General features: G+C 43.8%; 2 protein-coding genes across 3 annotated transcripts; both read left to right on the top strand.

Annotated features, from left to right (window-relative positions):
• Positions 1 to 6,363: 6,363 nt before the first annotated feature.
• On the top strand, positions 6,364 to 12,184 carry CCT4 (chaperonin containing TCP1 subunit 4). Its single transcript, XM_056488798.1, has 14 exons — positions 6,364 to 6,691; positions 7,188 to 7,240; positions 7,451 to 7,540; positions 7,809 to 7,917; positions 8,433 to 8,575; positions 8,848 to 8,969; positions 9,058 to 9,190; positions 9,514 to 9,653; positions 9,865 to 9,961; positions 10,264 to 10,374; positions 10,614 to 10,744; positions 10,833 to 11,067; positions 11,574 to 11,687; positions 11,969 to 12,184. The coding sequence occupies exons 1-14, from the start codon at positions 6,574 to 6,576 to the stop codon at positions 11,984 to 11,986; spliced, it is 1,614 nt and encodes a 537-aa protein (XP_056344773.1). The 5' UTR covers positions 6,364 to 6,573; the 3' UTR covers positions 11,987 to 12,184.
• Positions 12,185 to 13,487: 1,303 nt separating this feature from the next.
• On the top strand, positions 13,488 to 22,261 carry FAM161A (FAM161 centrosomal protein A). Of its 2 annotated transcripts, XM_056488796.1 has the most exons (7): positions 13,488 to 13,829; positions 15,014 to 15,261; positions 15,726 to 16,898; positions 17,342 to 17,509; positions 19,564 to 19,663; positions 20,099 to 20,250; positions 20,850 to 22,261. In XM_056488796.1, the coding sequence occupies exons 1-7, from the start codon at positions 13,722 to 13,724 to the stop codon at positions 21,499 to 21,501; spliced, it is 2,601 nt and encodes an 866-aa protein (XP_056344771.1). In that variant the 5' UTR covers positions 13,488 to 13,721; the 3' UTR covers positions 21,502 to 22,261. The 2 variants fall into 2 exon arrangements, with proteins under 2 accessions (XP_056344771.1, XP_056344772.1); XM_056488797.1 differs by lacking the exon at positions 13,488 to 13,829 and having other exon boundaries at positions 15,141 to 15,261; positions 15,782 to 16,898.
• The last annotated feature ends 2,652 nt before the right edge of the window (positions 22,262 to 24,913 follow it).

Here is a 24,913-nt window from a genome sequence, read left to right as displayed (position 1 = left end):
CTTTCTTTTAAAGTGCCCTTTCTGGGAGCCACAAAAATATACAAGTCCCGCTCCCACAATTCCCACTTGTTCCAACTTAAAGTAACCCTCAACAGCCCAATTCCATATGAGCTGGTGAACCATCCTGAAGCACATATGCTCCAGCCACGGGCAATGCCTCTCTTTTTCCTGGTGTTAACACTCAACCCTTCCACAAGTGGAAACTGGAACACGTATGAGATGTAGCAACAGGGTTAAACACATGGGATTTGTATTTATCAACACCTATGAAGAAGTATCAGTGCTTTAAATGCTGATTTTTCCTTTTTCCTACTACCAGTATGTATTTTCACCAGGTTTCATTTTAGTTACAACCAACTGAGCTGTCAGAGTGTTGCTCAGAACTGGGGCAGTCAGGGGAGCAAAGCAACCTGGGGGAAACATTCCCCATAAAGCCATGTTAAGAAGCTGCCCAGCTTTGCTCCACCTGCTTGTTCCTCCCCCCTTTTTCTGATTGCACCCAACAGCAAATCCTGTTTGTACCTCCAGCTATAAAGACATCAACCTTTGGCAGAGTGACTGGAATACTCACACATCTCTGAAACAATTTTTAAGAGCCATCAAAAGCCAAAATATATAAAAAAATACAACTAATACTTCACTTACTGTTATGTTGTTCTGTTTCTCTGAGAGGAGGATCACTTGGGGGAAGTGCAGAAGAACTGGAATACAGTTTTTGAGCAGCTTGTGTAGCTTTCCTGTCTTTTCTTTCTCCGAAGAAAGTCTTGTCAAGGTCCTTTTCCATTCACTTGTGTGTCTTCTTTCCAAAGAACCATGTCCAGGCAAAGAGAGTGCACAACAGCCAACAGTGCCTGTGGGTGCATCCCCTGGTTGTCATGGCAGGAGTGCACCATGCTCCATCTCTAACAGCACTTGAAAATCACTCACTGAGTCTCACAGAGTCTCCCAGCAGAAACACTCTGAAATGTAGCTGATCCCCTCCACACAGGAAGGAAAAGGCTCTTTAAGGGCCAGAACTCTTGCTGGCTGTGAGGGAGCAGAGGGGGACACTTTGCTTTTGGTGCAACAAATGCCATTAGAGAAGCAGGCATATGGGAAAGCCCAGAGCAGCAGGACAAGGTGCTTCAGCCTGATCCATCCCAGCACCAGAAGGGATCTCTTTCAGAGCTGTCCCAGGCATTAAATGGGCCCAAGGCAGGGAGCTCACACTGCATGCCAGGCTCCCATCAGCCTCTCCATGGAAGGATGCAGAAGCTCAACCACGATGTTCTCAGCAAGCACTGTCCTGGAACAGCATGCTCCTCCACAGGGATCTCTGGAACAACACGTTTATGTGGAGTTACAAACGAGGATGCCTCTGAGGGCTCAGGATGTTGCTTGCCAAGAAGCTTCTGATTTGCTCTTTACCTGTGAAATACAGGGAAATACAACACAGGTGAGAACATGTTTTATATTTGCAGAAACAGATATTTATAACAGAGCATGTTTAAACTCTGGGTGCTTTTTCTTTTCATCAGCTCTCCAGAGGATGCAGAGTTTGTTCTGAACAGGACAATCTGTTAATCCCAACCTCTCTAAAAAGTAATCAAGCAGCATCACAGATAAACACTGTTCTGAAATACATCCACGAGGCAATGCCTCACAGCAAGGCTGGTGCTCTGCTGGCATCTAGAGGGAGAGGGGGGAATCATCTCCCCAGGTATTTCCACAAAGAAATACTCAAATACTCATTCTTTCACCAAAGAGCTTCAGCCTACACCCTGCAGACCAAGGGTCACTGACTCACACTACACTGTGCTCCTGTGTGTCCTCACTTATTCCTGTGTGACAGGAAAGGAGTGCTGAGAATTAACAGCAGCAACAGTCCCAGTGCCACAAACTTATTCAGCAGCTTGTCTGTCCCTGCCTCTAATTCCTTTTGTAGCCTTATGACCAGGAACTTCTCTGCCAACTTCCACTGATAAGCAAAAAAAAATTTTTTTTTTTTTTTTTGTAAGAGCAAGGAGAGAATTGCTGCCTAGAAAATCTAGAAAATCAATCTAGAAGTGCAGTAAGATTTTTTTTTTTTAAACTCATGTAGATTTTAGAAGCAGATCACATCACATTCATTTTACCTAGAGAAAAATAAATAGCAATGTTTACAATGATGTCTTAGCAGAATAAAATCACTGCTGATAGAATGTTTTTCTTCCTTCCCAAACCACAGGGCAGCCCTGCAGAACCCTCACCTTTCTGTGCTGGTGACATTACCTACAGGTACATGTAATAAGGTAATACTTAGAAGGCACTGCATGCATTTCCTGACCTACTCCCATGGTGTGTGTCCCTAGACCATTTGCTGAAAAGACTGTGTGAGCAGCCTTTTCATCCATGGAAGTCAAATTAGACTTTTTAAAAGGAACATAAGGGAGAAAAACCTTCAGAAAATATTACAAAGAAATGGAGGGTGTAGAATGAATAGTACAAAAACTCTTCATTATACATAGTCCAGAGCAGGAAGGAAACAGAAAATCAGAAGAAATCAAGTAAAAGAATCCCAAGAAAATCCATAAAAACCAGAATCCCTCATTCATTTTCTTCTCCAGGAGGTTGATGTAGCCATGCAGCCATGCCATGCAGGCAGGGCTGGCAGCTTCTGCAGGGCTCAGCCTCAGGCACCACGAGCCAAAACCTCTGGCATGAAACTCCAGATAGAAGAAAAAAATATTCTCTAGGTAGAGACTATCTTTTCTCTGAAAACTTAAATTTTACTTGTGCAAAAAACTTCATGCTGGGAAGACTTGAGTATTGCATTTATTAAATATTTAGGAGCTACTGATTCTTATCAGAGCATGATTAAGGAATGGCACTTAATAACTTACCTAAGGCCATGAGGTGAAATGATGTCAGTCTGTTTGTGGTTTCCTCCATTTCAGGAACATTGTGCCAGCAACAAACATCCCCAGAGGACTGAGCTCTGTCCTCAGTGCAGCTCTAAATAAAAATCTCTCTTCTTCATGCAGCTGCCTATTCACACAAAGCCAGAAAACAAAGAGTTTCTACCACATTTAATCAAAATTAGGCCCAAGTTCTATTTGAAGGACAGACTATTAAGCACAAAAACGTTTGTTTTGTTTTTTTTTTTTTTTTTTCAAGAAACTAAGCTTAAAAACTCCATTATAACTGCAGGATCTTGCATGGGGGTGTTTATTGCAGGATTTTTTTATTGTTTCATTGCTCCATTCTGGGAGATGCTGGAAAAGGTTAGAACAGAAATTATAATAAGAGGGTAAAGAGAACAATATAAAGTGCAGACAACTCAATATAAAGTGCAGTGTAAACTCAGCTCTTAAGACAAATCCAAAAGGCTTCAGGGAGTGCTGGCTTTAAACACGACCTAATGACACAGTTGGTCCGTGGGTGCCCTGGCTGAAAGCTCAGCTTCACCCTGACATGACAAGTCCTGAACCACAGAACCTGCTCTGGGTCAGTCTCCACCTGATGCCACCTCCACACCTGCAGGATGAAACCAAACCATGGCCAGGGAGTGCATACTGGACACAGAAGGGGAAAACAAAAGTGGGTAACAAAACCCCCTTAAATTAGCCAGACAACTCTTTTTAAATGCAGAAGCTCAGCTCCAGGGAAGGAACCCTGCCAGACCAAAATTGTTGGTAAGGAACCCAACTGACCACAGCAGCTCTAAACTTAGCTCAGCAGCTCGCTGCACACCAACTCAAAATCCAGGCTCCACCCAGCAGTGGAACAAACTGACTCCAAATGTTCTCAGCACTGGAGGAGCTGCTTTTGCCAAGCACAGAGCCGTGTGTAACTAGGTGGCTGGGACAGCAGCAGCTCCTTCATTTCCTTCAAAAGCCTGGAAAATCCTTGCTCCCAGCCCTAGGGCACCACTGAGCAGCCCGTGGTAATTGCTGGTAACAGCACACAACCTGTCTCTGTTTTCCTCTCAGGTCCTTTGTGGCAAATCCAAACCCAAAGCAGAGCTCAGCACCAGAGAAATTACATATGCCACAACCCAAATTTACACAATATCCTCGGGTGTAGCTATGCCACTGGTTATACACACCCAGGAGAAAGCAGGAACTTCCTGGGATACCACAGCAAACCCAGGTGTGCATTTCTCTATCTTTACCAGAAAACTGGTTTTCTCCCTGCCTGCTAAAAATTGAGTATAAAAAGGCAAAGATCATCCACTTCCAAATCGTCTTCTCAGTTATCTGTTTCAAAGGTGCATAAATCCAGCAAAAAAGATAAAATCAAAAGCAACTGTTTAAAATGGTTGAAAGATGGTAGAGTCATGTTTTCCCTATTTCTTCATTTGGACAACTGGCCAAATGCTGGATTTTGGTGTTTTACCATGCAAAGCTGTTGCTGGCACTGGAGAACTGCTCACCATGAGGATGTGTTTCACTTGCAAGGAGCTCCTGATACACGTGCAGGTGCTTGAAAATGGAAAACAACCTCAGGAGCTCCCATTCTCCACCTGTTTCTTACACCTTGCTGGTGCAGGGGAACATTTATTGGATAATTATCTTTATACAGGAGCACTTCAAACCCTGGCTTTTCACACCCAGCCAAAGATATGCCATAACAATTACAAGGTTTAAGTATAATGTGGGCATTTTCCTTCCAGTCATAGCTCTTTTTTGAGCTGCTGTGTTTTACTGAGAAACAATACAAAATGAATCCACTTTGTGGGTTCGAGGATGTGCTTTGCATCTAAACTACATTACATTTGTATTCTCTTTAGGGTGAAAAAAATAACTTAAACAGGGAAAACAAAATTAAAAAAACATAAAATAAAATAAAAGAAACTTCTTTTAAATTAAGTTGTTCCCAATAGGTAAAAGCTATTTCTCAGGCTGATACAAAAAATATACCTTGTATCTGTTGTGTTTTTTTCCTGTAATTCAATCCTGTCTAAATTCACCTGTGATGAAGCTGCAGCTTAAACGCCTTTTGGGCATTGGGTTCTGCAAAATAACAGGTGTTCAAAACCTACCCAGGACAGGTGGGATGGCACAGCAGGTCTTGGACTTAACAGTGAAAAGTTGCAAGGTGCCACACCGAGATTTATAAAAGGGAAAGGCTGGGACTGCGTGGCGTTGGGTCAAACCATCCCTCTCCTTCCCGGCTCCCTCAGGGCTGAGGGCGGGATCTTGTGAGCTGTGATCCCATCCCGCACCATCCCTCCCTCAGTTCTTGGCTCCCTCAGGGCTGAGGGCAGGATCCTGCGGGCTGTGATCCCATCCCGCACCATCCCTCCCTCAGTTCCCGGCTCCCTCAGGGCTGAGGGCAGGATCCTGTGAGCTGTGATCCCATCCCGCACCATCCCTCCCTCAGTTCTTGGCTCCCTCAGGGCTGAGGGCGGGATCCTGTGAGCTGTGATCCCATCCAGCACCATCCCTCCCTCAGTTCTTGGCTCCCTCAGGGCTGAGGGCAGGATCCTGCGGGCTGTGATCCCATCCCGCACCATCCCTCCCTCAGTTCTTGGCTCCCTCAGGGCTGAGGGCGGGATCCTATGAGCCCATCCCGCACCATCCCTCCCTCAGTTCCCGGCTCCCTCAGGGCTGAGGGCAGGATCCTGTGAGCTGTGATCTCATCCCGCACCATCCTTCCCTCAGTTCCCGGCTCCCTCAGGGCTGAGGGCAGGATCCTGTGGGCTGTGAGCCCATCCTGCACCATCCCTCCCTCAGTTCTTGGCTCCCTCAGGGATGAGGGCGGGATCCTGTGAGCCCATCCCGCACTATCCCTCCCCTCAGTTCCCGGCTCCCTCAGGGCTGAGGGCAGGATCCTGTGAGCTGTGATCCCATCCCGCACCATCCCTCCCTCAGTTCCCGGCTCCCTCAGGGCTGAGGGCAGGATCCTGTGGGCTGTGATCCCATCCCGCACTATCCCTCCCTCAGTTCCCGGCTCCCTCAGGGCTGAGGGCGGGATCCTGTGGGCTGTGAGCCCATCCCGCACCATCCCTCCCTCAGTTCCCGGCTCCCTCAGGGCTGAGGGCGGGATCCTGTGATCCCATCCCGCACCATCCCTCCCTCAGTTCCCGGCTCCCTCAGGGCTGAGGGCGGGATCCTGTGGGCTGTGATCCAATCCCGCACCATCCCTCCCTCAGTTCCCGGCTCCCTCAGGGCTGAGGGCAGGATCCTGCGGGCTGTGAGCCCATCCAGCACCATCCCTCCCTCAGTTCCCGGCTCCCTCAGGGCTGAGGGCGGGATCCTGTGAGCTGTGAGCCCATCCCGCACCATCCCTCCCTCAGTTCCCGGCTCCCTCAGGGCTGAGGGCGGGACTCCCCCCGAGCCGCGCCCTGGCGCCCCCTAGCGGCCACAAGCACAGCGCGAGACAAGCCCGGCCCTGTCAGGCGGGAAAACCTCCCCTAAGCCCCCGAGCTAGCGCGCGGCTCCTTTATAGGCGTCCTTGCCGTTCGCCGGCAGGCAGGTGGAAGGGGGCGTTTCGCTGGGCGGTTGAGCGGCGCGCAGGCGCGCGTCGGGCAGCCCCGCGTGACGCGCGGCCGGAAGGCCCCGTTCTGGAAGCATCCCGGGCCCATCCCGGTGCGTCCCGCTCGGCCCGGCCATGCCCGAGAACGCGCCCGCCAGAGCCCCCGGCGGGGCCGGCAGCAAGGCCAAGGGCGCCTACCAGGACCGCGACAAGCCCGCCCAGATCCGCTTCAGCAACATCGCCGCCGGCAAAGGTGCGGCGGCCGCGGGGGGAGCCGCCGGGGGGGCGGCGGGCCGGACCCCGCGTGTGCCGCGATTGGGGCGGGGGGCGATGGATCCCCCGTGCTGGACACAGCCCGGGCCGTGCCCAGGGATACGAGCGGGAATTCCATGGGTTTGGTGCTGGGAGCTGCCCGGGATGGGCCGGCGTGTGGAGGGGATGCGATATTGGGCGCTGACAAGAGCCCCGGCGCGCTGCGTGCTGTGTTCCGTTCCTTTGTCATTCCCCAGATTTAAAATGGCTGAATCAAGTGGTCAGATACTATTTGTTTAAAATAAAAAAAAAAAAAAAAAAAAAAAGTGGAAATCAGCCCTGATACTACAGCGTTTTGCATCATTCCATTATTTGGGATCCTTTAGTCTGGGAACTGCTTAAAAGTGGGAGGATTTTTTTTTTTTGAATACACGATTAAATGATAGAGTGTTTCTAATTCTTTAGACCAGCTTGCAAATATTTGCTTCTCTTCCCAGCTGTTGCTGATGCAATTAGAACGAGCCTTGGACCAAAGGGAATGGATAAAATGGTAAGCTTTGTGTTTTAAATTCTCAAAATATTAGATAATACAGAGGATGCCATCTTTCACCTTAATACTTTCCCGTGTTTCGGGTATTTAAGGGAAAGTGGGAACTAAATGGACATCTTGGTTTTGAGAATGATGTTGAAAAACATTTTGAGCCTTGAATGAAAGATTTGCAGCTGCTGATCAGAACTGTGTTCCTGCCCTTTTTCCCAGATTCAGGATGCTAAGGGAGATGTGACAATCACTAATGATGGTGCCACTATCCTGAAACAAATGCAGGTTCTGCACCCTGCAGCCAAAATGGTGAGTGGTTTCTTCTCCATTTTGTGTGGATTTGAGGAGCATTACCCAGGATACTGACAGAGCAGGAAATTTTGTGCATTGTGCTCCAGGAACATTTATTTTCACTGTGGCATGTGCTTAAGAGTTACAAACTGTTATTTAAGCTTTGCTTCTGTAACTGACTTGTTGTACCATAGCTGTATTTTGGCCAAAGAAGTGTCTGGGTATAGGTAAACAGCACTCTATATATTTATTTTTTTGTCTTTTGTCTTTTTCTTTTCTCTTTTAGTTAGTAGAGCTGTCGAAAGCACAAGATATTGAAGCTGGTGATGGCACAACCTCTGTTGTTGTCATTGCTGGAGCTCTTTTGGATGCCTGTTCCAGACTCCTTCAGAAAGGTAAATATATTCATTTAACATGCAGAAACTTTAGGTACTGAAGTCTTTTTGTCCTCTTGCATGTGTGGGATGAAGCTTAAGTAGCTGTCATCAGTTGGAAGTATAAAGGGTGTGTCCCACACTCCAGGAAAATTGAGGAGTTTCATACAGGACTGTGGGAAAAGGGTGTTTGGAAATCTGAAATTTATTCAGTGTCAGCCTCCTCACAGGCATCAGCTGAAGAGCAGCAGCTTTAGGAATGCCAAGAGAACTTGGAGAAAGTGCTTCTGGGATGTCATGGAAATGTTCAGAACTTGTCTGTGAGGACAAATCACTTGGAATGTTACAGCTTTTTCCCTCAGTTTTAATAGCAGAAAATAATAAGGAAGGTCATACACTGGTGAATGTTCTGCTGAAATGCCTTCAGTTTATTCTGACCTGAGTATAGTGAAGAAAAGACACTAAGAGACAAAAAAAAACCAAGGTATGTTTGAACTGTGAAGTGTCTAACAGGCATTTCTTTATGCTCTGCACAGGAATTCACCCCACCATCATTTCAGAGTCATTCCAGAAGGCTCTGGATAAAGGTATCGAGGTGCTGACCAACATGGCCCAGCCTGTGGAGCTCAGTGACAGGGAGACCCTGCTCAACAGTGCAACAACTTCCCTCAACTCCAAGGTACAGCTGCACTTGGACTGGCAGCTCCAGCCCAGCCAGGCCTTTCAAGTCTAAGAAAAAGCAGTTCTGTTTTCTGTACATCCCTAAGTGGGTTCTCCCCCCAGAATCACTGCTCTGTCCTTGCCATGGAGCAGCTGTTAAGATGCTTTGTTAAGACATCTTTGTTTCAAAATTCTGACATCAAATATTGAAGCTCAGTGAGAATACTGTGAAATTGCTGTTCATCAGTGTGAACTCTCTCATCATGTTTTTTTTACTGTTGCATCCCTTAGGTTGTGTGTCAGTATTCCAGTTTACTTTCTCCAATGAGTGTTGATGCAGTGATGAAGGTGATTGACCCAAGTACAGCCAATAGTGTGGACCTCAGAGATATTAAAATTGTTAAGAAGTTGGGGTAAGAAACAGTTTGTAATTAGTCAGATTTTGTCTCTGTGAGCTCAGTTTGCCAGAGTGCTCCAGTGATGGGTTGTGTTTGTTTCCAGAGGCACAATTGATGATTGTGAACTGGTTGAGGGACTCGTCCTGACTCAGAAGGTGGCGAATACCGGCGTAACCAGAGTGGAAAAAGCCAAAATTGGCCTCATTCAGTTCTGCTTGTCTGCTCCAAAGACAGATGTAAGTCAGGCTGTGGCTAGAGCAAAGCCTCGTGCTCTAGGACTTGGGACAAGCAAATAGAATAACAAATGCTTTGGTGTCAAGTTTATGCCAAAACTAGAGCAAAGGGCTACTGGGTCCTAAAAAAAATTACAGTGGGTATAAAGAAAAATTATTTAAATTTTAAATTATGTTAAAATTGTTTAAATTTAAATGGTGATACCTGAACTGTCTCGAATAATATTTTACTGTTATGCTTCTTTGTTTAGAATTACAGCATCTTACGTTAAATAACGTGGCACATTTTGAGACTTGCTTTTCTCTTTTTTTTTTATTTGAGATAGATGGACAACCAGATTGTTGTTTCTGACTACGCTCAGATGGACAGGGTGCTGCGTGAGGAGAGAGCCTACATCCTGAACCTGGTGAAGCAGATCAAGAAGGCTGGCTGCAATGTGCTGCTCATTCAGAAGTCCATCCTGCGGTACGTTGATGCCCAGGCACCGACTCTTCAAGTGCTTGGGGCCACAGTTGGAACTGTTTGGGAAACTGAAGCCAAACACAGTCACACTTGGCACAGTAACAGTGGCTGTACCTTTAGAAAGCACCAGCACCTTCTATATTTAGAGTTTGATGACATCCTTGCTTTGTACTCTGAAGAATTTGAGCACTGACACTTTCCCTCTTGTTTTCAGGGATGCTCTCAGTGACCTGGCCCTCCATTTTCTGAACAAAGTTAAGATCATGGTGGTTAAAGACATTGAAAGAGAGGACATTGAGTTTATATGTAAGGTAAGGTGGGTCATGTAAATGAGCAGTAGTATTTAAAATCTACCCAAAAATTAACTGCCCAGCCAGGACCAGTTTATTGTGACATTTTCACAAGTTTCATGTTTTGACTATAATACAAGAACAGACATTTCCCCAAAAAACATTCCTACTCGGCTGGACAGTCCCACTTCTATGGGAGGATTCAGGACAGATGCAGAAGGCACAGTCCCTTCTGCATTTTACTGTCATATGCAGAACATTCAGTGTTCTTGCTGAGTCTGCAGTCAGCCTCTGAATTAATTATTTTCCCATTATTTTTTCAGACAATTGGAACTAAGCCTGTGGCTCATATTGACCAGTTCACCCCTGACATGCTGGGCTCTGCTGAGCTGGCAGAGGAGGTCAACTTGAACGGTTCTGGGAAATTAATAAAGGTGAGTGAGGGGCAGAATGTTAATACCTGAATAACTGGTAGTTTTGGTTTTTACTATGGAATTTATTGCATTTAAGTACCTTTTTCTAAGCTCTGAGTAGCCACCAACTTTGGCAGTGCAGTGGTTTTGCTTGGCCAGACATCAGTGCTGTTACACAGTTTGAAAGTAACAAAGGCAATGCCTTTTTGTCCCAAACTTTTGTTTGTTCTCCAGTGTCAGTATTTGGTTTTATGTTTTAGATAACAGGCTGCACAAACCCTGGGAAAACTGTGAGCATCGTGGTCCGTGGGTCCAACAAACTGGTCCTGGAGGAAGCTGAGCGCTCCATTCACGATGCCCTGTGTGTCATAAGGTGCTTAGTGAAGAAAAGGTAATGTCTGTTGGGTTAGCGAGTGACACCAAGGCTGAGTGTGTGTGCAGTGCTGTGCAGTGAGGTTTGGTGGTTCCTGTGCTCTCAGGGCTCTGATTGCTGGCGGAGGAGCCCCGGAGATCGAGCTGGCGCTGCGGCTGAACGAGTACGCGCGGACGCTGAAGGGGATGGAGTCCTACTGTGTCCGTGCCTACGGGGATGCACTTGAGGTCATTCCCTCCACCCTGGCTGAGAATGCGGGGCTCAATCCCATCTCCACAGTCACAGAGCTCAGAAACAGACATGCCCAAGGAGAGAAAACAGCTGGCATTAATGTCAGAAAGGTAAAGAGGGGTTAGAATACCTGGGTGTTACAGGGGAAATGCTAAACCTTAGGGCAGGACTAGGAGGAGAGCAAGGTGGTGTCTCACAGTGGTAGCCTCCCTAAAATTAGCAGAGGGAAATTACAGCTTGTTCTCTCAGAAACTCACCCTGAGCACTGATGGTAGCAGATATTAAATGCTGTACCCACAGGACAAGAAACATCTCACATCTCTACAAAAGTGTTTCATCCACAACAGTAAATCCATTTAGAATGATCCATTAGTAGGATCTGCAGTGGAAGGTGGTCATAAACTGGGAGTAGCTTTTTCTCAACTGGCATTGTTGACCTTTTCTGTTGGCTGATTCTTGACTAGATCTGTCAAATGCTTGGGGAGAGAAGATATGTGCTGCAGTGCCCCTGTTGCAGGTGAAAGCCCTGTGCTAGTCTAGGAGTTGACTGTCCTCAGGATTCTGCTAAAAGAAAACATGCTGTCTTTCACATAGTGAAGGCTCCCTGTTCCCCTAGGGTGGCATTTCCAACATCCTGGAGGAGCTGGTTGTGCAGCCTCTGCTGGTGTCTCTGAGTGCTCTGACCCTCGCCACAGAAACCGTGCGCAGCATTCTTAAGATTGATGATGTGGTGAGTGGTGTTGGCATCGTGGTTTGGGTTACCCTTCCTTCACAAGCACCAGGATATATTGTCAGTCATTTGCTGTGCTTCAAAATGCAGTGACTGTATTCTCAGTTTGTGTGCTGCTTAAGACCATTCAGCCTTTTAATAACTGCAGCTGAAATAAAATGCATTATAAATACTGCACCACAAAGCAAGGAATTCGAGTCTCTAAGAGCCCAGGATCTTTAAACAAAGAAGGAAGTGTGATGTATCCTTTGATTTCTTCTGACTGTGTGTCCTCCCTGCAGGTGAACACTCGAGGATAAGCTGAGCAGAGAGGTGGGGACCATGGCCTCGAGCTCCTGCCCTGTAGCTGGAATATGGATTCCTCACCAAAAGCGCCTGTGTGAATTGTCTTAAACTCCACCAAGACTGATGTACTTTGATCAGGTTTAACTTAAAAAACAGTTTGTTTTCAAAAAGAAAATACTGTTTTATCAATAAACACGCAGTAGTCTACCTGACGCTTCGCTGTGTAATTTTGTTAGAATGTGTTAGGTTTTGTTACATTTGCTTTTCTTTATGGCTGTAAAGTTTAAGGCATGCAGTCAGCTCTTGTGATGTATTCAAAAAACGCCTTTGAAGTGCACTCTATTAACACTTAGCTAGCTTTGAACTACTTCTCCCAATGCTTTCCCTAAGTGAGTGGAGTTACTGCCCTCAGTGATGCCAGGCTCCACGGGAGGAGGGTCTTTGCAGTGGGAGCACATCCTATTCCTTGCTCTGCAGTGTATCCTGATGCCATCACATGATCCAGAGCCCTACAAAGGCTGTTCTTCACAGTCTCCTCCCCCTGCCCCCAGAATAACTGGTTTTCCCAAAGCTGTTGAGAGTTCTGTAATTCTACAATAATGCAAATTAACTTTCCAACTTCTAATTCTTAGCCTGACTTAAATTAACCCTTTCATCTCCATTATTGCTATATTGAAACAACCTGATTCCTCTTAATGTTTAAAGGAGTGTTTCATGCATTTCTTCTCACATTTCCATTCATGATTGGTTGGAGCTGGAGCTTCTGACTAAATTTTCCACCATGGTGTTGACCTGCTGTTGTGACTTGCTAAGTAGAACAAACAGAATGACTCAACTACTAATTAATAAATTAGACAATCGATTTGGGCATTAATGCTCTGCATTAATTATTCATTGCCTGTTTAAAATTGCAAATAGTGCCTTACCCCACAGGATCACATCCAACAATGATCTCTTAGTTAGGGTACTATGATTAAAGCTTTCATCCCCCATTATCACAGACTTGCAATTCTTGACAAGAACTACAATTCTCTGTGATTTCATCACAAAAAGAATTTGTAATTTCACTACAGCAAAGAGGTCCATCCAGCATTTGTGTGGAGAGGCAGAACCTTGCTCCTGATTTAGGACAGAATATTCCTAGGACAGAATATTCGTGTTTATTGTGGTTTAGGATAGAATATTTCTGGGACAGAATATTCCTGCTTATCCTAGTTCAGGATAGAATATTGCTAGGACAGAATGTTCCTCCTTATCCTGGTTTGCGATAGAATATTTCTAGGGCAGAATATTCCTGTTTATCCTGGTTTAAGATAGAATATTCCTAGGACAGATTGTTCCTACTTATCCTAGTTTAGAATAGCGTATTCCTAGGACAGAATATTCCTACTTATCCTGGTTTAGGATAGAATATTCCTAGGACAGAGTATTCCTGTTAATCATGGTTTAACCTTACCCTGCAATTACTTACCCGAAGTACAAACTTCAAGACGGAAAAAGCTTCTCTAATAACTTGAGGGTGCAGAAATCGGGGGCTTTCCAGTAAGACCTAGAGCCCCGCAGCAAGGCACCCGAAGAGCCGCAGGGGCAGCGGCTGCGGGGCGCTCGGGCCGGGCGTTAACGCGCCGCGCTCCGGCTGCGCTCCCGCCCCGGGGCCGCCTCCGCGGGGGCGGAGCGGGCTCCCCCTCTGCCTGCTGCCCGGGTTCCGCCTTCCCTGCTGTCCCCGCTCCGCCTCTGCCCGCTGCCGGCATGGAGGACGCGCACCGGGCCGCCCGCCTGGCCGCCCTGTGCCTCCGCACGCCGCTGGACCCGCGCACACGGGCACCGGCCGCGCTCTACGAGCGGGGAGCGCCGCAGGTACCGGGGCACGGCCGGGGGTGCGGGCGCTGCTCGGCGAGGGGTCTCTGCTCCCCCGGTACGAGGGACTCGCACGGGGACAGCTGGCAGGTGGCCCTGCTGCAGCGCCGATCCCTTAATGAGCTTGTGGCACCGCGGCGTCGGGAGCGCGGGTGTGAGAGCTGTGCCCAGCCCGGGAGAGGCTGCGATCGTTCCGTGGGTCGGGAAAAGAAACTGCGTTTATACACCTTTATACACCAGATATATACGTATATATATACACGTACGTATGTGTATGTATCTGGTGGCAGCAGCAGATTCAGGGAGGCGGAGGATGCTGTGGGCGCTTTAAATTCGCTGCTTCCATCCCGTAATTCCCATTGCATGAGGTCACTGCTGGGGTGAAAACACTTAAGGATTTTTTTCAGTGAAAACCTGACAAAACATAAACAAGTTTGTTTTGTTGGTTTTTTTTTTCTGTTATTGTTGTAATATCAAAGCTTATGAAAATACCCCTCTGTGGAAAAGTAGTACTCCGATTTATTTTATAAAGAAACTGGCCCATGACTTTTTGAAACATGCTGCTTAGAACAAAATGAAGCTTTTGTCATGCTGACTAACCTGGCTTTAATAACTTCTCTGACTTGTGTAAGCTTTAAGAATACTTAAAGAATATTAACTGCACACAGCTGCAAACTGCCAAACAGTATTGGAAATATAAGCTGTGCAGAATGCCAGTCATTTCACAGGAACCTATGGAAATGGAATAAACATTTATGCACCACATCTCTAATGACTTATTTTTAGAGTGCTTATGGGACTAGGAGGTCCTGTTTGCTTGAAAATAAAGGCATTTTTAGAGCTTCATAGTAATCAACGAAAAATTACACTTTACAAAATAGTTTTGTTTTTTTTTTTTCTTTTGATAAGTCCTTTTGATCATATCTCCTGTTATAAACATATTAATTACAGGGCAGACTTGGGAATTTTTACAGGCTTTAAATAGGACCCTTAGGATTTAAATTAATATGCACTAAGATTATTCCATGTATTTCTGCATTAACATTTTTTAATGTAGATACATTAACAGGTATCTCTATTTTGTGTTACTTTACCATTCATTAGACTTAATTAGGACAAAGCAATGTTAAGAACCTTGTTCCCCTTCCTTCTAGCAGAAAAAAATTTACAAACATCTCTTCTAGGATGGCTTTGACTTGGATTCAAATATCAACAGAGAGCAGACCTCCCCTTCAAAGAGAGACTGTGACAATTGGATAGACTTTTCCAAAATGTACAATTCAAATCAAGAGTATTACTTGAAGCTGGAAGAGTTGAAGAATGCCCACATGGAGACCATGGCAAAACTGGAAAGCATGTATCAGAACAAACCCTATTTAAAAGGAGTACAAGCCTTAGATAAGAGAAATGACACCTGTCCAAAGTGCTCCAGGTAAGTTTGGGGGCACTGTTTAGCTGAAGATTCCCAAATGCTTTGCAGGCATCTGTAAAACAGCAGGGTGTGTCTCTGGGCTATAGTGTTACACTCCCCATCTTTCATAATGAGATAATCAGAGAAAAGTCAGTTTTGATAATGGAAATGCTCATTACCTTGCTAATGGTCTCTGAGGTTTAGAGGTGGGTGTGCAGCAGTGATTGGGCAGCACATTTAGGAAAGCACAGGGCCTTTCCCAGGTCAGGAAGTGGTGACTTGGTGATCAGCACTAAAACCAGGATCTTTGAGTGCCCTGTGTGCTGCTCTTTTCCCTTCCGTCCACCCTCAGCTTATTCATTTTTGTTTCTAGCAATGATTCCTTAGAGTGGAAGGAATTTCAATCAAATACAAATCACTGGCTTTGCATCACTCTTGGACTGGCTCAAACCAAGTTGTTTTTTTTTTCTCCCTTTATTTTCAAGGCCAACTTGGGACAAGAGCTCATATCAGCCTATTAACCTGCACAAATCCTTTTCAGACTCAGACTTAAGTGATCCCTTGGACTCAAGTGTATCCGACACGTCTGAGGTAGAATTAGTGTTTGAAGAAAACAGCAGTGAAACTGGATCATCCTCGTTTGCTAGGCAGCAGATTGAAAAAATGTGGGATGGGTTCTCCCTGGAAGACTACATCTCCCGTGCCAAGCACAGCTTGCCCAGCTCACCACCACCCTGCAGGAAGGTGCCCAAGAAACAGAAGGTGTGGTCTCCCAGAATCACCGTGCCCAAGCCCTTCCAGATGACCATCAGGGAAGCCCAGAAGAAGGAGCAGAACGTCAAGTCCAAGTCACGGATTGAGCTGGAGAATCACTTACTGAAGAAGCAGCTGGAGGAGGAGGCAGAGTGCCAGAAGAAGTTCCGAGCCAACCCCGTGCCCGCCGCCGTCCTCCTGCCGCTCTACCACGACATCGTGCAGCGCGACGAGGAGCGCAGGAGGTCCGTCAGGGAGAGGAGCAAACTCAGGCTCCTGGCTTCCCAAAAGCCATTCAAATTCATTGAGAGAGAGAGGCAAAGGAGAGAAACCAGGAAAATGCAGTTAAAAGATGTTCTGCCGCCTGAAAGTGAAAGCAAGGTGTTCAGAGCGAGACCGGTCCCAAAATGTGTTTATAGTCCAGATTACAATGACAAGCTAAAGGAGAAGGAGCTTTACAGGGAAATCAGGATCAGGATGAGAGCAGAGGAGCTGCTACGAAATTCAAGTGTACCCAACAGCAGACTGGCCTTAAAAGAGACCAACAAAAACAAGAAACACAAGAGCACTGAGCACAAACCCAAAATCAAACCAAGCATTCCTGATTTTGAATTCCTACATGAGAAATTCCAGGAACGCCTCCTGCAACAAAAAAAAGTGAAACCCCTCACAGTCTGTGAGCCTTTCCACCTTTTTACCTCCTACATTCCCTCAAACAAGGACAAGATCCTGAAGGACATTCAAGAGGATGAAGAGACATTGAAGGAAACACGGTGGCCATTTGCCTCTCTGAGAAGGAAGCCTCAGATGGGGCAGTCAGGGGCAAACCCACATCTCCTGAGAAGAGGAAAATCCAAGTTTCCCAAAAACACAGAAGCCACAAGACGACGGCTACAAGCCTTGAGGTACTTAGAGATGCTCTACTTTATATATTCTTGAAAAGTAGATTGATTTTTTTTTTGTATTGGTATATATTTGGTATTTTATTTGGAGTTATTTTTGGTATTTCTATATATGCAGTTAATTCTTCCATGCAGTGAATATAGGATTTAATTTGTTAATATAAGGGCTTATAATATAAATCTTCAAATATTTAAATATGGGACTTCATTAGTATTTATTACTGTTAGAGGAACACTAGTGCATTTTTGTCAGCATGTCCCTAAGGAGAAGACAAATTTGTGCTGTTTCCCAGGATATCCTGAATCCCTTAAAATACCTTGTGTCATCTCATAGCAACTCTGTTTTCACCCTGTTTTTCTCTTTGGAATCATCTTTGCCAAAGCTTCCTTTGAAGTCTTGCTCTAGATTTAAAATCAATTCAGCCTTAGTTTATTTTCCCCACCAGGAATTCCCTTGAGGAAAAGAGAAAGCTGGAAGAACAACAAAAGAGGAACAGAACCAAGCAGAAACAAAGAACGAGAAAATTCCAGAAAATTGTGATGGCTCGGGCTGAGGCCAATGACCCACATCAGAGCCTGGCTCAGATGTCTAAATCCAGATTAAAAACATTCAGGTATTTTGTTGCATTCCCCTGAATCCTGAACACCTCATTCAGCAATGAGGAGGAGAGGTTTGGGATTGCACTGTATGTTAAACATACAATGTGTAAAAAAAATAGCTTAGTCTAAGTTTAGATACTCACGTGTGGTAAATTAATTATGGTGCAAGCAGCTGGTTAAAAAGTGGCCAAATTTAGCATTTCAACTGGGAATTTGTTGCCAACCTATATTGAACTCAGAGTACAGAAATATATAGCATACATATATATGCTATATATATATATATAGCTTATATATATTATATATATATATATATATGTTCCACATTAGATTAGTAGAGATTCAGTAACAGAAGAGTCCTCCAAAAGAGTGTTTTCTCCATTGATGTATCAACTAAAGAAAAAAAGGTAATAAAAATGAAAAGGAAAGGGAACAGTGTGGATACAGAATATCCTTGCAGAACTGGATTCTGCACTTTTGTTGGTACACCTTTGGTGCAGCAGTGAACATTTCACAATTCACTTCTTTGTCCCAGCAGGCCCCCACTGAAGAGGGAAATTAAAGCAGGAATATTTTAACTTCACAGTGTAACAGCAGTGGCTGAGGAAGCTGCTGGTGTTCAGGAGGAGGGGGATCCGAGGTTCCCTGGAGTAGAGATGCCATGCAAAGGCTGTTTGTGTCTGACTGAGCACACAGGGAAGAACAGAGCCTTCTGTAAGCTGTAAGCTGCCACGTGGCTCCAGCTCTGACACAGCCCTAACCCCATCACTGCTGCCTGGCCTCGTGTTTGGGGCTAATTTAACCCTTTCTGCTTTTCTAATCCTAAAAAGCATTGATCCTGTTTGAACAGGCCTTTGGTGAGGTTTGTGGTCTGGCCTGGCATGGTGGTATTGCTGCAGTGTTATCTGTTTAAGGTGCTGTTACATGGGGATGGTGAGAGGCACTGACTGCTCTGCCCCTGTTGCTTCACATCTGGGCAAGATTCTTGGGCAGCAAGCACAAATCCTAATTTCCAGTAACCTGGCATAGTGTTAATAACAGGAGCTTTATAATCCCTGTGTCCTCGTGTGTGATCTGCTGACTCTGGGATAGAAACAGAAAACAACTGGAGTCAGAGTAGGTGGAGAATTAAGAGAGACAGTAGATGTGATTGTAGATGTGATTTGAGTTCATTCCACAGGAAATTTCACATTACAGCTTGATCAGATTTCAGGAGTCTTGTCTGGGTGTAAACTGCTGCTGTTGCAAAGCAAGATCACTTCCCTGGTGGTGATGCAGAGGCTGGTACAAGTGTTTAACCTGAAAATGCTCAGTTCAGCACAGCTGGCCAATAAGGTCTGGCAGTGGCAGTGCTCTTTCAAAGCAAGGAGCAGCAGGGAAGTTCACTTCCCAGCATGGTGAGGAGTTCAGAGATGGTCAGGGAGAGAGGCTGGAGGAAGCAGAGGTGTAAAATGCCCCCCCCCTTGGGCTCATCCTTACCCTTAAGTGTCTGACCTGCAATGCCAGATCTGCCTGTCCCACCCTGAGGAAGGGTTACAACCCATTCCACCTGGATTATCCAATGCTCCCTGTGATCCCAGAGATCATTCCAATTAAAAATCAACAGTTTCATTATCCTGCTCTATTGACTGGGCCCCTGACAAAACAACTCAGGAAAAAAGTGTTCCATGATCCAGAACATGGCCACCTCTCTCAGGTGATCAGGTGCTAAAGTAGCAAGATTCTCATCATCAAAAGTACTGATTTTAATTTAATGCTCTTAATTTCCTCTAGTGTATTCTGTTTAATTTTGCTTAGAACAACTGGAAAATCTGTATGAAATCAGCATGTAAAACCCCTTAAGTATCCAAATTTTTTTTACCAAGAATCCAAACTCAGCCTCTATTTAACTCCAGGACCTGCCTCTGCTTAGCCAAACTGACTCCTTCAGAGATGAATTGTTCAGTACCTTTTATGTATCTTGAAGTATGACAACATTTAATTTGTTATGAGCAATTTAACTGCTGTAGAAAATTGCTCCTTGTGCTATAAATTAATAATTGTTTCTCTTGTACTCTGTCTCCTTTAGGAACAGCGAGAGGCAGAGAAGGCAGGAATATTTGCAAGAATTGCAAGAAATGGAAAAAAGAGTAAAACAAATGCCATTGCTTTTTGAAAGAGTTGCTCAGGTTGCCTTATTTCTAAAATACTAATTAATCTTGACTGATACTGAATAAGATATTTGTAGTCTGACATTTTTAGAAGATACTTCAAAAACACTTTTCAGGGCAGTATTCATCCATTTCAATCTCTGTTTCCCCATGTCCAAATAAATATCAGTAATTTTTGAGATATGCTTGCATAGGGAAGAGAGAACTGTTGTAAATGTGTGTGGTTCAGTTACAACATGAGTAACTCTGACCACAACCAAATATTGCTGGTGCAAAAAAGTAAAATCTGGTATAAAATTTTCAAGTATTTTTTTGCCATTCTTACCTGCAGTGAATAGTCTTTTCCACTTGTCAGCTGCAATGAATGAATCAGAGGGTTAATATAAATAAAAGTACCAAAAGCCAGGCATTTAATGCATTAGATAACATTTAACCATTGTGGTTTTTCTACAGAAAAATGCCAGAATAGCTGCAGAAAAGTATTATTCAAACAGACTGAGAGAACTGGGGATCTGCCCAGAGTTTGTTTCGAAGAAAGGAGAAGCAGCCAAATCACTGCAGTTCTCCAGTGCTGGAGATTTTACCTCTGTTGCTGTCAGAAAAAGGTACAGATGACTGAAGGCTTTTTCTTTTTACCCACTGCATATCTAATAATTAGAATTTTTTTCATGTGTAGATGTAAGGGTTTTTTAATGATTTTCAGTATTTCCCAGGGAACTATCTGACTACGTGGTATGTTAGCATTAGTATGTATTTTTGATTGCTTTTCCTAAATTAAATATTATTTAATAAAATAGAGAAGAGCTGCTTAGCCAAGCTGGTTATGTTATATAATGCACTTCAAAGAAAAATGAAGAAATACATTTCTTGTTTGTTCCTTTCATCAAAAAATTCTGGCAGGTTGCTGTAAGTCACTACCTTTACATTTTAAATTTTTTAAATGAACCTATTAAAAATAGTTTTTAGTACCTATTTGGTGTTATGATTTAAAAGGGTACAGAATATTTTTAAAAATTGGAATATATAGGCAATACTGTTGAGTTACTTTCTAGCATGAAAAGAGACTCTTGTGTCCCCCCTTCCCTTTTCCTTCCCCAGTTCCACCCCAGTCAAGACTACCAGGCTTTGTCATAAAGGTGGTTTAACATCTCCTGGAAAGCATCTTCCCAGAAAATAAAACCCCACATGCAATTTGTCTTTTCAGAGTCATCAAGGTTAAAGCAAAAAAAGGGGAATCCTTTGAGGAAGCACCTGGTGACAATCCCCAGTATGAGCAGTTCTGGGAGGAGGAGGAGGAGGAGGAAGAGAAGGGACAAAGTGTCAAAACTTCTACCCCAGATGAGCAGTGCAGTGATCTGGAGGATGAGGCCAGAGCCAGCCCTGATGTCCTTGAGCCTGAATCCAGCCAGCACAGTGAGGAGGAGGAGGAGGAAGAGGACGAGGAAGCAAAGTCAAGCCCATCACTTGGTCAATCCCAGGAGGAAGAGGAGGAAGAAGAGGAAGCAAAGTCCAGCCCATCACTTAGTCATTCCCAGGAGGAGGAGGAAGAGGAAGCAAAGGCAGAACCATCTCTTGACCATTCCCAGGAGGAAGAGGAAGAAGAGGAAGCAAAGGCAGGCCCATCTCCTGATCATTCCCAGGAGGAAGAAGAGGAAGCAAAGGCAGACCCATCTCTTGACCATTCCCAGGAGGAAGAGGAGGATGAGTCCAGGCCCAGCTCTTGGTCTGGCAGGTCCCAGGAGCAGGAAGAGGAAGCTCAGTCAGACCCTGAAGCTGAGGGTGCCTCCCAGTATGAGGATGAGGAGTATGAGAGTGATGATTCCCAGGAGAAGCCCAGTGAAGAGGAAGGGGACTGACAGGAAGGGTTGGCACTCAGGAACCTCTTCCAGTGCTGGCTGTGGAACAGACACCAGAAAAAGAATTTGGTGCTTTGCTACACATCCAAAATTTTGTGAAGTTTTACCTCTTAGTTTAAGGGACCTGCTAGTGCAGGAATTGTGTTTGTTTTCCAGTAAGAAAGCTCAAGTTTGTAGTTTTCACCAAGAAAATAATTTCCTTTTGTATCACTCTTCTTCATTGCACTTTTCTGACATGGGTGCACCTCTGTTCTTAAAATGAGCTGCAACCTCATGGTTTAATAATGAATTACACAGTGTGCTGTGTAACTACTGAGGGCTCATATCCAGCTCTTCCCATGGGCTGGCAAAGCCAGGGAAGATTTTGGAGCAGGAATTGCCATTTTATCCCTGGAAAAGGGGAATCTTTTTACCTCAGGTAACTCTAATTGTATGAAACTATGCAAGGAAGTGCTTTAATACCTCTTCTTACACACTGGCAACTCAGGACTTCAGCTACTCCACAAAAACTCTCAAAATAATATTTGGGATTTGTTTTTCTTCATTTTATCAGTAGTACCTTCTCCTACTGACTTTCTTGCTAAAAAACCTGTTACTATTTTTTCCTCCTTATTTTGTTACACAGTTTCTCCATGTTTGGAAGTTTTTTAAGCATTCTTATTTATTTTTGAAGTGTGAACATAACTAATGTGAATTTGAAACTTTTTTAAAAACTTGAATTAAATATCTGTGAAAATATTAATCCTTGCTTCACAAGAGATTTTGCTTGTAGTTGTCAGTGTTTGTAATTCTGAAGAGTTGTACAATTACCAATCACACATAACTGGTACTTGTCTCTAGGAAATCAAATCATTTTCTGAAAGAAGGCAGAGGAGCTCTAAATTATGGTCTTTTTCTCAGATTATTTGAAGTGATTTCAAAGTAAAAAAGTCAAATCTCTTTCTAAGATTTGACAGCACTCAACTAAGTGTTCTAAAAGAATAAATAGATAATTGTTGAACTACTAAGATAGGGATTAAAAATACCACTAAAATTTCCTCTGAACGTAGAGAAAGTAGCAAAATCAAGGCTTTTTAAGGTTTTAGAAGGAATTGGGAACCTGTGTATAATTTAGATTGAATTTGTCACTGAGTTTTTAAATATTTTAAATATAAACCTTAATAATAACAGAATTAATGAACATGATTAATATTATATAACCAGAAAGAGTTAGGACAGCTTTTGGAGGTTATACCTCAGCTTTTTTAGTATTTCTGGAAAAGAAAAACAGAACTGTGTGGACTAAGGAGATCCAGCTTATTATGGTTTCCCAAGATTTCCAGGAAACATTTCTAGGACTTAAATTGCTAGCAAAGATCTTAAAGAAACCAACTTATTTGTAGGAAAATAAAGATCCTCATGAATGGGAGATCAAACCTTGAGGTATTAAAGGAACCACTTATGGAAATCACTTTGAGCAGCAGAGCTTTTCAGAAGGGGAGGATAATGAGATTTAAGTCAAAAAAGCTGTTCAGAAATTGCATTACAAACATAAAGGGATAAACATCCCAATAAGGAATTAAAAAGCAAAGAAAAATCAGAGATGACAGAATAGAAATGGAGACAGACAGGTCAGGGTGAATTAAACCTTGTGAAGCAAAGTACAGCAGTGAAAAAATATTTTAAACAAAGAAGAGCCACGTACACCTGTCAGGAGATGAAAAATAGTCTGGCCTAAAAACCAAGTCATGATTTGACCTCTTTTTCTCCTTTATTTTGTAAGGAGGATGATTTAAATGTAGAGAATCCAGAATAACTAATAGGGTGAGAGCACTGGGAAAAAACCCAAAACTGTATTAAAAAAAACCCAACAACTTTAAGATGAAAATCAAAATCCAAAAGTGATGTAATGGAAGCAATTTCAGGCACAAAGCTCATTAGAGGAGAAATGCTGATGAGTTATGCTTTCAGGGAACCCACCTAGCAGGAGGGAAAGGAAGAGGAAAGTTTCTCACAGATTACTGAATATTCTGTCTTTAATATTTTAATTAATGGCAGCACAAAAGTAGAAACACGTTCAAAAATTTGCAAAGAAAATGAGTGAGGTGTATCTGAAAAAAGGATTAAAAATACCACATGGGAAGAAGGGGGTAACTTTGCATGTGAACTGTAGTATGAAATAATTTTGAAGTGCAAGAATAGTGTTTCTATATAATAATTATATTTATATTCTGAAATAAGAGGCCAGAAATTTGGGTTATTGTGCTTTTTGAAGCATTTTTTGTATTTACAATGTTGCTTCGTCTAGAAAGCATTCCTGCCTGTAAATAGTTATCACAACACCAAGCAGGTTATGTTCCCTTTTCCTCTGAGGAGAAAATTATTACATCATTACCCTTTACAGCTGCTCCAGATGAAGGCAATAACAGAAGAATTCAAATTCTTGAAAGAAATGTTTACAGCCATCCCTATTTTGAAATTAATTATGGTCTCACGTAGAATCCTCAAGGCTTCTCTAATGGCAGCAAGCAAAACATTTGTCTGAGCTTGGCAGAAAATAGTCTAAAAATCAAGATATAGTATTAAAAATTATTTCTAACAGTGTGTCTGTCCCATTGCCCTCAAATATATAAGCTGTATACAGAATATTTTTGTCCAGGAATATTGTCTAGTATGTTATTTCAAGATGTGACAGCTGCTGGCTTACAAACATTAAAATAATGAAATCAGATTAATTAGTTAAAATGAGGTAAAATTAAAAACAGTTTGGTCTCTGTGCTCCTTACCCTTCAGTGGAATTACAGTTCTACCTCTCTTTTGGCAATTACTTGGCTTTAGGAAAACAAACAAACAAAAACCTTTGCATACTCCAGCAAAACTTAAAATTGCTTCTTTCTTCCGTAGGAATTCCAGGTATTTGAGGAATGAACTAAGACTTACAAATACTATCAGAAAAATTCCTGCCTCTCCTGTCTACTGAAACCACAGCAGTCAGATGGAGCAGAGAAATCAGGGCAGAGAAACCAGGGACAAGGAAACCACCCAGACATGAGTGAAGGTCAGGAGGTGACAGGGACAGCAGGACTTGCCCCCCATCAGCTGTGGCCAGTGATGATCCCTGTCCCATGGAACTGCATCCCAGGATTAGCCAGGGGACAATCCCCCTCGTGCTTACGTGGCTGTAGCACAGAGGGGAATATGTTAGCAGGCAAGAAATACTCTTATTTTCTGATAATTAACACTCTGAGATCATGTTTTATTTTGTGAGCACAAAGGTAGTTGTTAACAGGACTGAAAACAAGAATATTTGCACCTACACAGCTCAAAACTTGCCACTAATTGTCAGGGTTTAGTGCCATAAGGAGATTACACAATAGTTAGGCAGGTTACAATAAGAAGGTTAGTAAGATTAGGCAGGTTGCTGATTAACTGT

The sequence above is a fragment of the Oenanthe melanoleuca genome, chromosome 3, assembly GCF_029582105.1.
Source record: "Oenanthe melanoleuca isolate GR-GAL-2019-014 chromosome 3, OMel1.0, whole genome shotgun sequence".
Lineage (NCBI taxonomy): Eukaryota > Metazoa > Chordata > Aves > Passeriformes > Muscicapidae > Oenanthe > Oenanthe melanoleuca.
This window is presented reverse-complemented; position numbering and strand designations above follow the sequence as displayed.

Bases quoted from the DNA above. Each gene is read 5' to 3' on its own strand.
- CCT4 (XM_056488798.1), top strand. From the start codon at position 6,574: ATGCCCGAGAACGCGCCCGCCAGAGCCCCCGGCGGGGCCGGCAGCAAG. The intron at 8,576-8,847 runs GTACAGCTGCAC...TGCATCCCTTAG, and splicing joins CAACTTCCCTCAACTCCAAG to GTTGTGTGTCAGTATTCCAG. The intron at 11,068-11,573 runs GTAAAGAGGGGT...CTGTTCCCCTAG, and splicing joins CTGGCATTAATGTCAGAAAG to GGTGGCATTTCCAACATCCT.
- FAM161A (XM_056488796.1), top strand. From the start codon at position 13,722: ATGGAGGACGCGCACCGGGCCGCCCGCCTGGCCGCCCTGTGCCTCCGC. The intron at 17,510-19,563 runs GTATTTTGTTGC...TGTCTCCTTTAG, and splicing joins TCCAGATTAAAAACATTCAG to GAACAGCGAGAGGCAGAGAA. The intron at 20,251-20,849 runs GTACAGATGACT...TTGTCTTTTCAG, and splicing joins TCTGTTGCTGTCAGAAAAAG to AGTCATCAAGGTTAAAGCAA.